The sequence below is a fragment of the Sminthopsis crassicaudata genome, chromosome 2, assembly GCF_048593235.1.
Source record: "Sminthopsis crassicaudata isolate SCR6 chromosome 2, ASM4859323v1, whole genome shotgun sequence".
Classification (NCBI taxonomy): Eukaryota; Metazoa; Chordata; class Mammalia; order Dasyuromorphia; family Dasyuridae; genus Sminthopsis; species Sminthopsis crassicaudata.
The window spans coordinates 278,862,753-278,878,229 of record NC_133618.1 but is presented as its reverse complement, the minus strand read 5'-3'; the positions used below and the strand labels follow the sequence as shown (position 1 = coordinate 278,878,229).

Here is a 15,477-nt window from a genome sequence, read left to right as displayed (position 1 = left end):
ATTGTACATTTAGAGTATATATAGCTAATGAAATTTGGTCAGATATGTATGCAAAAATGTATATACATGTATGCTTATGTGGTATATGTGGCAACACAGCTATGTCATTACAGTGGCTTGTGTGATTGACTGGTTAGAAAAAGACTGTTTAAGGTGGAAGGATTTATTCCATCTTCAGAATTATATCATTCTGTAACATTTTCAAAACTGATCAAGATTTTTTTTTTTAATGATATAATCCTTACTTAACAAAGACATTGTACCCTGATTTAAATACCGGCGTCAGTGAACAAAATATCTGATGAGGATTCTTGGCATCTTACACTTTTTCTTGGAGGAAAGAATAGATTTTTAGCAGACCAGCCAAAATGGCAGAATAAGATGACACAATACACCCAGTTTCCCCTATAGCTGAAGATTCAGAGCTTTCTCTTTCAAAAGGTACCTTTAAAAAAATCCCTATGATTCTTGAACTTAGCATATAATACCTTGATAATGTAGCAAAAAGACCTTAGCTCAATATAGAGCTATATAAAACATTGAAAATCCTGCCACACATTTGGAGAGTTTGTCTATAACATAGCTTCCCAGTCTAGCAAGTAAATCTCAGAAAAATAATAAATAAAAAAGATTAAGATCTATTTTAGTGATGGCAAAACACAAACTCAGAGGAGAATAATTCAAAAATTCCTATTCTCAGAGCTTCAGAGTAGTATACAAGTTGACCAGATAATCAGAATTCCTTGAAGAAATGAAGGAAGAATTTTTTTAAAAATAAACTTTAAAGTAATATTACAAATGAAGTGGGAACATTAGAGATGTAATAATACAAGAGGTAAAAATTTTATCCAAGTAAGAAAATTAAAATAGACAAAGCTGAAATTATACACCATGAAACCACAAAAAATGTTAAAGCAAAGTTAAAAGAAAGAAAAAATTAGAAGTATTTGTAAACTGAGCTGGCAAGCAGATTGAGGTAATCAATGGATTACCATAAAGCCACAACCAAGAAATAATCTGCATATCATACTTTTAAGAAAGCTCCCAACATCTATTAAGGGCAAAGTGAAATAGAAATAACCAGCTATATTTTGCTAGAAAAGCTTCAAAATAAAAACTCTTAGAAACATCATAACCAAAATACATAGCATTCAAATCAAAGAAAAATGCGCAAAGTGGCAAAAGTGTCCCTAGTACTAAGAAAGTAAAACCATGATCAAGATCACATGTGATTAGGGACCAAATTTACTCAGGAAAGCTGAGTATATATCTAATTACAAGAGAAAAATATACCTTTAAACCTAAAAATTAGAAACGTTAACATATTAGCTTGCTAATAGAAGTATTAAAAAGGTTAATATGTCAGTAATTAGGAGGAAGTCTATATCACTATTGTCCTCACAGAGGACTTAAGGCATGATTTTGATGTGTTTGATCATTTAAGAAGAAAGAACTTTTACAAGTGATTTTCATATATTTCGTTTAAACTTTATTTAGGAGGCAGTTTAGGAAGTTATAAAATAAATACTTTTTTATATCGTGCCATAAAATATAGGATCTTTTTTTAGGACTTCTATTATTATAAAATTAAGTTAAAAAAACATTAAAATAACTTTAACTTGTCATGACTAATGTGAAATTGTGTAATATGATTGTACATGTATAACCTATTATTTGCTCTCTTGGGGAGAAGAAGGGAAAGGAAAAAGAGAGGAAAAAAATAGAATTCCAAATCTTATAAAATGAATGTTACAGTGTCTTGTAACTGGAAAAAATAAAATACCATTGAATGGGGGGGAGGAAATTTTTTTTAAATTTTGTTTTCTCAAGTACTATTGCTGCATATGAAAACTAGTTTGAAAATAAGTTATGAAAAGGTTGGATTAATTTCTTTACCTCTTTGACATATCAGTAAGTTTATAATTGAAATCAGAAAATCCTTTGCTGATGTATAATTGAGAACAATATTTTAAAAATCTAACTAGATGGCTTTTAAAAAAATCCAAGGCAATCAATCATATACAGTATTATAGAAAGAGATATTTTTTCCCCTTAATTCAAACTTATTAGATATTTATATTTGCTTTCTAATGGTCTAAAATGTTATTTTAAGAATGAAATTTTAAGAGTTCATTATTTCCTTGTAACAGCATCATTTAAAAATCAATATTTCAGTCCAGATTGACACGGATCCAAATTATTAGTATTAGCTTCATTTATCTGAAGTATTAGTCACCAGTTTTAACATATTGGAAAGATATGTATACACATACACATACACACACATACACTCATACTCACTTCCTATAAACTATTAAGATTAAATTAGTTTAACAAGTACTGTGCACATAGAATGTGCTTATTAATGTTTACTGCATTGAATCAGACTCAGTCTATTTTCTGTTTGCCGTAAGTGGACTTTTTATTTTGAAAGGGAATTCTTTAGATGTTTGACTTCATCATCATACATAAAATCCTGTATTTGGTGTTTAGAATGAAGGTTTAACTTAAGTGAATTCTTTTATGGAAATAAATACATTTTTAAAAGATATGAAGAGCATTTAGGGTTAGGATTGGTATGATTTAAAAAATTTATTTACACACACACACACACACACACACACACACACACACACACACACACACACACAATGCTTGAATCAAATTAGCTGGCCTTAATCGCTGATGTTAATGTTGAAAAAAAAATTTTTATCTTGTTGCTAAAAATATTTTTGCATTTCATCATCTCAGGTTACAATAAAGTTATAATTATTACTTACGCAGAAAAAAAGAGAAATTTTGAGGAAAAAAAGGAATAAAGAGGGGAAAAATTCATCTCATCTCATAATCAGGATATAGTAGTAGAGGTCTATGAAAACAGAAAAAGTAAAGAGAATAGGTATTTAAAATATAGTGAGGGGGGAATCTCAGTGAATTCCTTTTTCATAGCTAGATGAATCTAACCAAAAAAGAAATTAATGACTTGTATAGAATTTTGGAAAAGTTAAATATGATAGCTTCTCTCATGATTATTGATTTGCAAAGGAAAGGCATGTACATTTTTCTCAGCTGCAGTTGTTGTTAACATTACAAAATTTGACCCTGTATTTGGGTTTAAAAGTCTCACAAACAAGATAATGTGGATATTGAGACAGTATAGTAATATTTTCACAATGCAGGCAGAGCACTCCTTAGGGGAAAATTTATATCTCTAAGCACTCTTAACAAAAGAGAAAAAAATCAGTTAATTGTTCATGTAACTAAAAATACCCATAAAAATCAATAATTAAAAACAACTTTTAAGCAACATAATCTAAATAACAAAAATCAAGGAACAACATTGAAAATTAAAAATTATTTAACAGCTAAAACTAGAACTTATTTTATACAGAAATAAGAGAGAAACCATTCATTTCACTTTTAAGAGAAAAACCAAATTACAAATCTAAAAGCAAAATAAAAGATATTCTTAGAAACCATTTTGTCTCACCATATAACTAGTAAAACGGGCACAATAAGTGCAATATAAAATACCCCTAAGTAATAGAACAAGATGTAGAAAATTTTAACTATCTCTTGATTGCAGAAACAGAAATTCAATTTACAAATTCCCTAGGAGAAAAACAAAAGGATTTTATGGTTTTATAAGTAAATTCTACAAAACATTCAAAAAACAGTTAATTCCAATATTATACATACTGTTTTCAAAAATAGAAAAAGAAGTAATCCCATCACAGCAAATTCCTTCTATTATATAAATAACATCTTGATGCCTAAATCGAGAAGTCAAAACAGGAAATTATTGATTAGTATTCCTAATGTGCAATGGACTTAACATTTTTAAATAAAATATTTGCAAAGAGGTTGCTGTGTCTACATATCACAAAGATTATACCTGTGACCAGATTTATTTGTCAGATTGCCTTAATGTTATGAAGCAAAACTGACTATATTAACCACACAATATTAATATGAAATTATCAATTATTTTATATTATATATTATTTAGATTACTAATGTATCAATATAATATTTAATAATAGGAACAATAATTTTCATATGTCAATAGATGCAGAAAAGGCTTTTGACAGAATATGTATCCATTTTTTATTTTGAAAAAATGTTGTGAGGCATTTACGGCCTATACCGGGTCACACAATTAGTAAGTATTAAGTTTTTGAGGCCAAATTGAAAGTCGGGTCTCCTGATCCAGGCCAATTGGGAAAGGAGGTATGAAAGGTCACTGAGGAAAATAATTTTTTAAAATTAGAATTGCCTAATGTAAGCTAATGACTTTTATGAGAAATTAAGATAAAACAAAACCAAATGAATAAAAAAATAGGAAATTCTTAAATACCTCATTGTAAAAACGATCTGGAAATAGATCCAGGAAATATTGGTCTACCAGAAAGTAATGATCAAAAAAGTCTGACCATCATCTTTCAAGAAAATATCAAGGAAAACTGTCCTGCTATTCTAGAACCAGAGGGTAAAATAGAAATTGAAAAAACATACTGATTATCTCCTGAAAGAGAAATCCCAAGATGACAGTTCACAGAAATATTATAACTAAATTCCAGAACTCTTCCAGGTCAAGGAGAAAATATTGCAAGCATCCAGAAAGAAATAATTCAAGTATAGTGGAACCATAGTCAGGATGACATAATATTTGTTAGTTTCTACACTAAAAAAAAGATCAGTGGGCTTGAAATATGATATTCGGAGAGTGGTGGAGCTAAGGTTACAATCAAGAATTACCTACCTAGAAAAACTGAGTATAATTCTTCAGGAGGAAAGGTGGAAATTCGATGAAATATTTTTTTCAAGCATTTGTGATGAAAAGACCAGAGCTGAGTAGAAAATCTGATTTTCAGTTACAGGACTCAGGAGAAGCAAAAGTAGGTAATTAGGAAAGAGATACCATAAAGAGGACTTAAGGTTTATCTGTTCACATTCCTACATGAGAGAATGATACCTGTAACTCTTAAGAACTTTCTCATTCATATGACAGCAGTATAATATAAGTCATAGGGCACAGGTTGGAGTTGAATATAAAGGGATAGTATCTAAAAAAAAAAAGAGAGAGATAAGAGGAATATACTGAGAAAAGGCAAGGGAAAGGGGGAATGGCATAAATTATCTACTTTAAAAGAGGAAAGAAAACGCTTTTTACAGTGGAGGAGAAGAGAGGGAAAAGAGGCAATGAATAAAACTTACTCACTTCAGAATTGGTTTAGAGGAAATAACAATCACTGAAAATGGGTATAGAAATCTTGCTTGCCCTGCAGAAAAGGAGAGGAAGGAGGTTATAGAAAGGGGGGAAGTGATAGAATAAAGGTGGTCAGTAGCAAAAAGTAGTAATTAGGAAAAGAATTTTGAAGCAAGTTTCTCTGAAGATTTTATTTCTCAAATGTTTAGGGAAATAAGTTTTAAAAATAACAGCCATTTTCCAATTGATAAAGATCAAAAGATATGAACTATATCCAAAGAGAGCTATAAGATAATGCATATCCTTTAACCTAACAATAACATTGTAGGCATGAGTCCCTAAAAAGGTTTAAAAAGAGGGAAAATGACATATCTAAAGCAGCTCTCAGAACAAAAAATTGAAAATTGAAGGAATGGCCATAAGTTGGGGAATGGCTGAATCCATTGGGGTATGTGATTATGATGGAACATTGTTTGGTGGGAAGTGATGATCAGGATGCTCTCAGAACAATCTAGAAAGCCTTCCATGAACTTAAGCAAAGTGAAATATACTGTGAATGGCCTTGCAGATCCATGACAACTCTGAACAACTTATCCAGAAAAATGTTATCTGTATCCAGACACTGATCGTGTCTAAATACAGATCAAAGCATGTTCTTTTAAAAAAAAGTTTTCTTGAGGGTGTGTATGGGTGTGTGGGTGTGCCTTTATAGAAATGTATTGCATAACTTTATCATGGTATTGGTTATTGGTTATGGTAAAGTGATAACTTTACCAAGGAGGAAGAGAGGAATCTGGAACTCCAGTTTTAAAAACAAATGTAAAAATATATATAACTTTGTAAAATAAAATAATGTTTTTCACATGCACATCTACAGGCTCATATATATATATAGATATATAGATATATAGATATATAGATATATATAGATATATAGATATAGATATAGATATATAAAGAATTATACATGGATATTAAAAAAAAAAGGCAAGGTTTTGTAACATTTTTAGGGCTTTTACTTAGAATTGCCATTCCTATTTAAAGTGTCTCCTTGTTCTTTAAAGTAACTCCTATAAATGTATCTTTATACAGTATTTGGTTAGCCCCTTTCATATTCTATGTAATTAATTGTGATAAGTATATTCTTTAATTGATTCTGAATTTCACATGGTTATACTCTCCTATATATAATTTTTCATAACTGTAGACAGTTGTGTTGTCAGATACTGTGTCTGCATGTCTATAACTGTAGGTATTGGTCTGGTTTCTTTAGTCTTATCTCTCTGTTTCTTGGAGTCCTTGTCAATGATGTTGCAGTGGCAATAGATTTGTATTCTATCTTTGGATTATATTTACCTGAAAGATGAAAAATATCTTGCATATATTCCTGCCATAATGTAATATCATAACTTTCAGGTGACCCCTTGGTTCAAAAAACTATGCTAACAATTTAAGTTACACAGTACACAAAATTGACTGTTTAAGGACCACTTAGTTCAGAAAGACTCATTGCCAAAAGATAGGTTATTAAATTGTTTGAACATATTAAAGCATAGGAAATCCATGCAGGAGGTTTAAAAAATTTATTTCAGACTATCTTAAGGAAGAAGATATTTTAAAAAATAATTTGAGATTATGAGTGATTTTATTCTAAAGAGTGGTCACAGTGAAGACACCAGAAACTCAAGGCCTATAATGCCTGTTTTCTTATATTTATGTTAAAAAATAGTTAGAATGATGCTGGGCACTCCACCTATAACAAGAAAAAATAAAATACAATTAAGGGGGGGGGAATAATAAAGATAAATACACTTTAAAAAAAAAAAAAAAGAGTAACTATGTTTGGAGTCAAAAAAGGCTCATCATCCAGTGTTCATTGGCTTCAAGATTTTAACTTTGTGACTCTGAGCAAGTCATTTACCTTGTTCGCCTCCATTTCCACATATGTAAAATGAGCGAAGAAAGATGAGGCACACCTACTCCAGTATTTTTGCCAACCCCAAATTGAGTCACAAAATTAGACACAATTGAAACATTTGGATAATATGGGCAGTAAAGAGATATATGAGTGTAAATAAGCCACTAATAGCTTATTTTTTTAAAAAATGGTATTAGCGACATGATTTATGAACTATAACCTGGAAAATATGGTGAGTTAGTCATTTACTGAAGGCTAGAATATAAAAACAAATGAACAGTACATAGCACTGTTGTTTTCCATGAAATCTTTAAAAACAAAACCTAGAAGGTTTCCTATTGCACTAATTTAGGAATGTTCTTAAGTTCATTTAAACAAGCATTTATTAACTGTCTAGTTACTTTATGCAGGGCCCTGGGGATATAGAGACAAAAAGAAAGCAACAGTTCTTACTATAAAGAGGAGGGTACAATCTCCTTGGAAGTTAGGGAGAAATCAGTTAAGTATAAGATGATTTGAGAAGGGAGATGTGATCACAGACAGTACTAACCACTAAAGTAAAAGGAATGCTTCTGTGAGCTTATCACATGTTGGGATTACATGAACCAGAATCAAACAAGATGAGAAAACTTTTAAAATATTGTAGCTTATGCCAATAGAAGCATTATTTATACTTATGAGAGTATGGAGCCATTGAAACAATGAAAAAAATTCCTTAAAAGATCAGTAACATATGGAAATGTGTTTTACATGACTACACATGTATAATGTATGTCAAATTGCTTATCTTCTCAAAGGGAAAGCCTCTATAGGGAGGGAGAGAATTTAAAACTCAAAATTTGAAAAGAAAAAAAGTTAAAATTGTATTTACATATAATTGGAGGGAAAATAAAATATTAAATAAGAAAGCCCACCCATTGGAGGTAGCACAAATTTGAGCGTACCCAGAATGATACTGATCATCTAAAAGAGAGAAGATGCCAATACTTGAAAAAAAATATTAATATAATTACTACTGAAAAAAGAAAACCAACAGCACTATACTTAGAAATTAGGATTTATTAGTGAGAAGAAATGTGAACTGGAGGTCAATAGGTAATAGCAACAACAATGAGGATCTGGGATGTATGGCGTGAATTTTATTTTTTAAATTAATTTTATAATTATAATTTTTTTGACAGTACATATGCATGGGTAATTTATTTTTTATTTATTTATTTTTTAGCAACATTATCCCTTGTATTCACTTTCCCAAATTTTCCCCTTTACTCCCTCCCCTAGATGACAGGCAATCCCATACTTGTTAAATGTGTTACAGTATATATGGAGTGAATTTTTTAAAGAAGAGGTGATTGTTGTGTTGTCTTTACAAGGTGAGAGAGGCTTTTAAAATAGCATTAGGAATGAGGAAAATGCCAGCTTCTCTCTTAGGAGGAAATGTCAGAAGATAAGAAAAAGGTTACCTGAGCAAAGGTGACAAAAGGTGCTATTTCTTCAGAAGAAAGATAGGTTTCAGTAATCACTGGGTCAAAGGAGTGTAAGGGGAAGAAATCTAGACAGAAGGAAAAATTAATAGAGAACACAGGAATACAAAGATTAGGGAGAGTTAGGCAGGAGGAGAATGGGGTTAAGAATGTAATGAGGAAAAAGAAGTGTAGAAGAAAAGGGTTTAAATGTAGGCAACCTGATTCCAGGTTCAATTTTGGGAGGAGAAAGAATTATCCATCCCACATATTGGCATTTGGAGAAAAACTCCATATTCTCTAACCCTAGTCATGACTTTGCAGTATGCACTGTGGCATGGTGAACTGAGAGAAGGTCTTAGAGGTAAATAACTGGGATCAAGTCCTATGTTTGACCCATATGAGTTATGGAAATTATGGGTCACACCCTCTTCATGCCATAGGCAATTATTGATTATGAGATATAGATAAAGTTGCTGAACTGAATGAATCAAGACCTTTTTTCCACAACAAATTCCATATCCTTATGAAATCCATAATTCCAAAGCAAAACAAAATTAACAGGGATAGGTTGATGATAGATGGCAAAATAGATGACAGGTAAATGAAGAAATACATACATCTTTATGAAAGTAATTATATATATATCAATATTTTGAGAAAGACAAAGCTTTTTGCAAAGAATATTCTTTGGTAGACCACATCTTTATGACAGTCTTACAACTGTCTGAAAGGTACTGGGAATATAATATTCCACGGGCAAAAACAATACAAAAAGACCAGTAATAATTTGACTATGAATAAAAATATATAAATGATTATATCTTGCTATAAAGCATTCATTATATTATAATACCTGTTCATAACGTGACACTATTGAAAGTGTCATACCAGGTGTATGAGCTATGGGTGTCTGTCCAGTTCATCGACCAGGGAGAAGTGTTTTGAACTTTAATGTTAACTTTGCTTTTTAAAATAGGGATATTGAAACAGTTACTGATATTAGCAAGTTCATTTGTAATTTTTTTAAGGATCTTATATAGGACTTAATTTTTAAGTCTTAAAACTTTTATTGCTTTTTGTATTTATGTATATATTAGATTAGACATTACATTATGTAGCAAGTAGCACATAATGTGATAGCTACATTATCTACATTTTGCTGTAATTATAATAGCATTATCAAAGGCTTTAAGAGACACCTTGTACATTTGTTTTCCTCCCCAAAACAAAACTATGTTCTTTTTACAGAAATCCTGGATAAGACAGAACGACTTAATGCTTTGAAAGAAATTTTGAAGAAATTCCATCCTGTTAATTATGATGTATTCAGATATGTGATAACACATCTAAACAGGTTTGTATATTTTGTGTTTGTGTGTGTGTGTGTGTGTATGTTTGTATATTTCAGTAATTTTTAATAATACATATAATGTACATTTGTTATAATATTGCTGAAATATTAATAGCCATGATGATAAATAGGTAAAAAAGCAGATTTGGAGTAACAACTATTACAAAATAGGTAAAGTTTTACCTTGTTTTTAATTATAAAATAATATAAATCTTTCATGCTACTACTTGATTTCAGATTATTTATCATTGTTTTATAAGATAATAGGATTTTAGAATTAGAAAAAAGCTTAGAGAGCAACCCCTTCATTTAAAGAGAATACGATCGAGTTTATGATTTGCTTGTAACATTCATTGTTAAAATTCTAATATCCTGGGGCCTCATATTCTTTCTTTTGTAATATTACTTTTACTTCTCTCTTTTTTAAATGGGAAGCTAGTTGGTATAGTGGATAGAGCACCAGCCCTGAATTCAGGAGGACCCAAGTTCAAATCTGGTCTCAGATATTTTAACACTTCCTAGCTGTGTGACCCTGGGCAAGTCACTTAACCCCAGCCTTTGGGGGGGGGGGGGGATTAACCATTGAAATACACCTGGAATACACATTATTTTAAAGTCAACACAAGAGAGCCATAGTTTGAAAGGTAGTTTTATGAGGAGAAAAAGTACTGGCTTCTTTTGAATTAGAAATTATTTGTGCTATGGCTCACCTTCTCGAATGTGAATAATTGAGAATCTCATGTATTTCAGAGCACAGAGTTGCCCTAGTGAAATACTGAGAAATAGAATTTCATAAATTGCATATAAAACTGAAAGAATTTATTAAATTCATGAGAAAGTAAAAGTTAAGCTGAGTTCCAGTTATAGTTTTGAAACTAATCAGTTTTATGACCTTAGATCAAGTCCCTAAATTTTTGAGCCTCATAGCCTTCATCTATAAAATTAGGAGGTTGAATTAAACAGTCTTTAAGATGATTTTAAGAGGTTCTGATTGTGTGTGTGTGTGTGTGTGTGTGTGTGTGTGTGTGTGTGTGTGTGTGTGTGTGTGTGTGTGTGTCCGTATCTAAAGAGAGAGTATGTAGTGAGCTTAGCTTTTAGGACTTGGAAAGGGCACAAACATGATGAAAAATATGTTATAGTTTTAAGAATGCAAGTTGACACAGTATAGGATATCATTAGGGGGAAATATTCAATAGTTTTAAAGATGAATAACTAAGACAAAGATTTTGAATGTAAATCTTTTTGGTTTATTAATAGATGGTAATTAGATATTGAAGATTTTGATGTACAATTTGGTATTTTTCAGTAGCAATGGAAGAATTAACCCAAGTTGTAATCATCAAGATGTAATACATCAAGATGTAAACATCAAAAAACATAGGAATTGGTTATTTGTTAGCAGTTTTTCTTTAATAGAAGGATGGGATGGAAAGATGATGTCTTAAATTTGATGTTTGGGTTCTAGTGGGATTGTATTATTTCTAAGGTAATTTCTTGGTTTAAAATTCTATGATTTCCTTATTCACTTGTAAATATGTATTATATATTTTTTCTTTTATAGGGTTAGTCAGCAAAATAAAATCAACTTCATGACAGCAGACAACTTATCCATCTGTTTCTGGCCAACTCTGATGAGACCTGATTTTGAAAATAGAGAGTTTCTGTCCACCACTAAAATCCACCAGTCTGTTGTTGAAACTTTTATTCAGCAGTGTCAGTTTTTCTTTTACAATGGAGAAATTGTAGAAACTGCAAACCCCGTGGCACCTCAGCCACCACCTTCGAATACTGGACAATTGGTGGAACCAATGGTACCACTTCAGTTACCACCACCTTTGCAACCTCAGCTAATACAACCACAGTTACAAGCAGATCCTCTTGGTATTATATAAGTATGAGATGATTTCAGGCAGCCTGGCATTGGACAGAAAAAAAAAGCAAAGCTAGACATGCATGTTTCAGGGTACAATAGTGTATTTCATATTTCTGACAAATAATTCATGTTCATACTGAGGGAAACATCTTTCTCTTAGAACTATATCATATTCTTCATTTCCACTGCAGATCAAGACCATGTGATAAGCATGACTGGAGAAGTTTAATTTTTTTAAACAAAAATAACTATAAAATACAAAGCTACTGCTGCTGCATGTAATCTTATTGCAATCACTATATCATTCCTTTGGCAATTTCTGCCTCAGTATATTGTGAATAAAATTTTTCTATAGAAATTAAATGATTTAAAAACTCACATTTATGAAACACTCAGTACTTTTCAGCCTGCTTTATAAGGCTGGGTTGTTTTTTTTTTTTAATTTCATGTCATATTTGGGCAACTTAATTTCCATTCAAACATAAAAGTCCATTTGTAGTTATTAATATTGTCAAGTTACTTACATCAAGCTTGGAATGGTGTTGGAAAGAATGAAAAAGTGCACTGTTAAAATATATTAACACTCCTGCACCTTCCATCTTCTGAGTAAACCTGTGGACAATTTGATGAGGGGTAGGTTAAGTATAGTTCTTAATTCTTGTAGCACAATACCAAGGACATGTTTGTGGCAAAATTGAATTTAGAATATTGTGCAAAAAAACCCAGAAGACATCTACTTATTTCTTTATGTTCCATTAATGAGATAAACATTTTGTATACTGTTAATTCTGTAAACAAATGCATGTTCAGAAGATCATTGATGGTCTTTTAAGTGTAATCTAATAATATATTTTAGATATTTTAATTTTTTCCCTCTTGGGGAATACATTTAGAGTGTAGAAAATAGCTCATGACATTTTCATATAAGGTTATATAACTTTTCATACATAAGCATAAAATTTGTTGTAGTAAAATTCTTTAAACCAAACAATGTTTTAATCTAGGACATTTAATCTGTTCTTTAAAATCTATTTTTATGTGGCCCTTTAAATATATACAAAAATCCATTGCTAATATAGCAATAAATACTTTGGGTACTGACTGCCTCTTTGGAGTGTACATATAAAATTACAGACTTGTATTCATATTCTTTTCTGTGGTATGTTGTACTAAAATTTCAAAGTTACTTTTGCACCATTTTTATACATTTTTTCTTTGATGTTGGTACCAGTTTTGCTGTAAAACAATGCTGCTTTTTTTTTCATTTTAAATATTTTATTAGTGATGATGCAACTTACAAAGCATAAATTATGGATAAATTTTCAAAATTAGGCGGCTGTAAACCTTTTTTTAGGCTTTTCTCAAGAGTTCTATGAACAAAACTATGCCATTTTTGTCTGGAAAGGAAAGAATTCGGTTTGTTTTCAGCTGCTAGGGTACGTTTTTTGTGGTAAAAGAAAAGATATTTGATCATTGTTATAATCATTTATAATGAGATTTTAAGATCATCCTATGTGTTATAGTAAATAGATGATTTTGAGATTTAAGGTTCTTAAGAGTTTGATTTGCTCCCTTTTCCTAAAATAAAAATTGCCTTTCCCAGCTGTTATGTCCTAGGTATTGTACTTCTAATTTTAACTTGGATTAATCATTCTGGATCAAGATGTTGACGTGAACCAGGCTGCTGTTGAAGTACATGTATATTATAAATTATCTTATGTGTTATATTCTTGCAAGTTATTATCTTTTCTAAGAAAACAAAAGCCCTATTATTCCTATTGCAAAGCACACAGGAATCGAGAAAGTACAATAATTTAAAAAACTGTCCGGTAAATGTAGTATTCTTAACTTGTTCTATATTACTTAAACCTGTTGTCTATATAGCTTTAATTTATAGCTGTCAGTTTAACATTGGCATGTCTAGCAAAGAAAATTAAACTTTAAGAGTTTTATAAACTGTTTCTAGGTTGCTAAAGAATTTATTTTTCTACTATATATGGTATAGACAAAGCATCAAAATATGTACAGGAAAAAAGCCTGACTATTTCTTTTGGAAGTAGGCTGAAAGGAAATTTTTCAACTGTCCATATCTTCATATTCAGTCTAGTATAACTTTCCTACTATGATGTGAATCTCACTTTACACTATTTGGTTTTGGTTTTTTTGCTATACTAGTATATATAGTCAGCTATGATAATTTAAATTTCATCTGCATACAGTACCATTTTTGTTATGTTAAAACTAGCATTTACCATTTTCTACATTAACCACATACTATAACTCTGCAAAACTGATAAGTTTCTTTTTATATTATGTCATAGACATGACACTTACACTGAGTCCATCTAAATATTCCCACAATTGGCCCAGTTAGCAATTTTCATTAACATTGATTAAAAAGTAATTAACTACTTAAAACAATATGACTCTGAATACTTGTATTGTTTTTGTCCAGAGCTTAGTTTTATGTTTTAAATGTTGAAAAAATATCTTAAGTATTTGCTTTCCGAAAGAACAGTTGGAAGGCAAGGGGCATATTATAATATGAAACTTTAGCAGATTAAGAGAAGGAACAAAAGGATCTCATAAATTTTATCACTATCCAAATTGGGGAAAAGGAATGGCACAGTGGGCTTTAACGGTTAAATTTTAAGGAAAGCTAATGAATAAATTCACAAGATAATGAATTGCCATTATTTTCATTGATGCTTCCTATGTCTAATCATTACATTATTGGGCTTAAAGAGCCATGTCTAGATTAGTTACATAAAAGGCATACTGCTACTCTGATTTATGCATTCAATATATATATCCATTTGGGAATCAAATTATAATAAACCTTTAAGGTGATTTATAATTTCTTTTTTAGAAATAAAATTCATTTAAAAATAATAGTCCAGGTACAGTGGATTTTGGTTTTAAATGGTATTTGTTAGTAGTTTTGAACATTTATAATGTAAATACTGTAGGTGACAGCAGTCTGATTTAGGTGAAAAGCAGCTTTTATTTTCCATCCTGTATGTAAATAATGTGGACTTGCTTTTTCCTTTTGAGGTACTGGAATTTAATTTCTAATATCTCTTAAACTATAAACAAAAGGAAACAATTGGAGTAAGAACCTAGGCCTTAGCTTCCATGGTGATTTTAGTTGTTTTTGTTTTTTTGTTTGTTTTTTTGTTGTTTGTTTTTTTTATATACAGTAATAATTGTGATGCTATTTGTCAACTGGATATAAATATATATATAATTTTAAAAAGTCAAAAGCGCTTTGTTTCTTTGTTTTTAATTAATGTAATCTTGTGCTTCACCACCAACAGGATGCTGCAGTGAATTAAATATCAGTGAAGCTTATTCTGTATAAAGAATGCTATGAATAAAACATTATGATGCTTACTGTGTATAATTTTTAGTTCTAGTGGCTCTTCACATTTTGTTGTTTAGAAATTAGCTTACATTTTTCAAGTAAAATTAATGCTCAGGATGTTTTTTAACTGAATCTTGTCTAAATAAGGAAAAGTGAGAATTTCACCAGGTAAGTTAATTTAATGGCATCGATAGTATGTTATCAGTGGAGGTCAGCTGCTTCTTGTATTATCTAGTGAATTGAAAGTTGAGATGATGAGCATTCAATGTAAACAAAATATTAAAACATTGACCTCT

The 15,477-nt window shown here is 30.5% G+C and overlaps 1 protein-coding gene across 4 annotated transcripts in view; it reads left to right on the top strand.

The window, feature by feature from the left end:
• The window catches only part of ARHGAP5 (Rho GTPase activating protein 5), a 103,494-nt gene extending 88,284 nt beyond the window's left edge, over nt 1-15,210 (top strand). For all 4 annotated transcript variants that reach the window (XR_012486421.1, XM_074289553.1, XM_074289554.1 and 1 more), the window contains 2 exons: nt 9,842-9,947; nt 11,506-15,210. Coding sequence is in view for 3 of the 4 variants with exons in the window: in XM_074289553.1 (XP_074145654.1) it covers nt 9,842-9,947; nt 11,506-11,836 (437 nt within the window). In the remaining variant the exon portion in view is untranslated. The remainder of the gene's footprint in view (nt 1-9,841; nt 9,948-11,505) is intronic.
• The last annotated feature ends 267 nt before the right edge of the window (nt 15,211-15,477 follow it).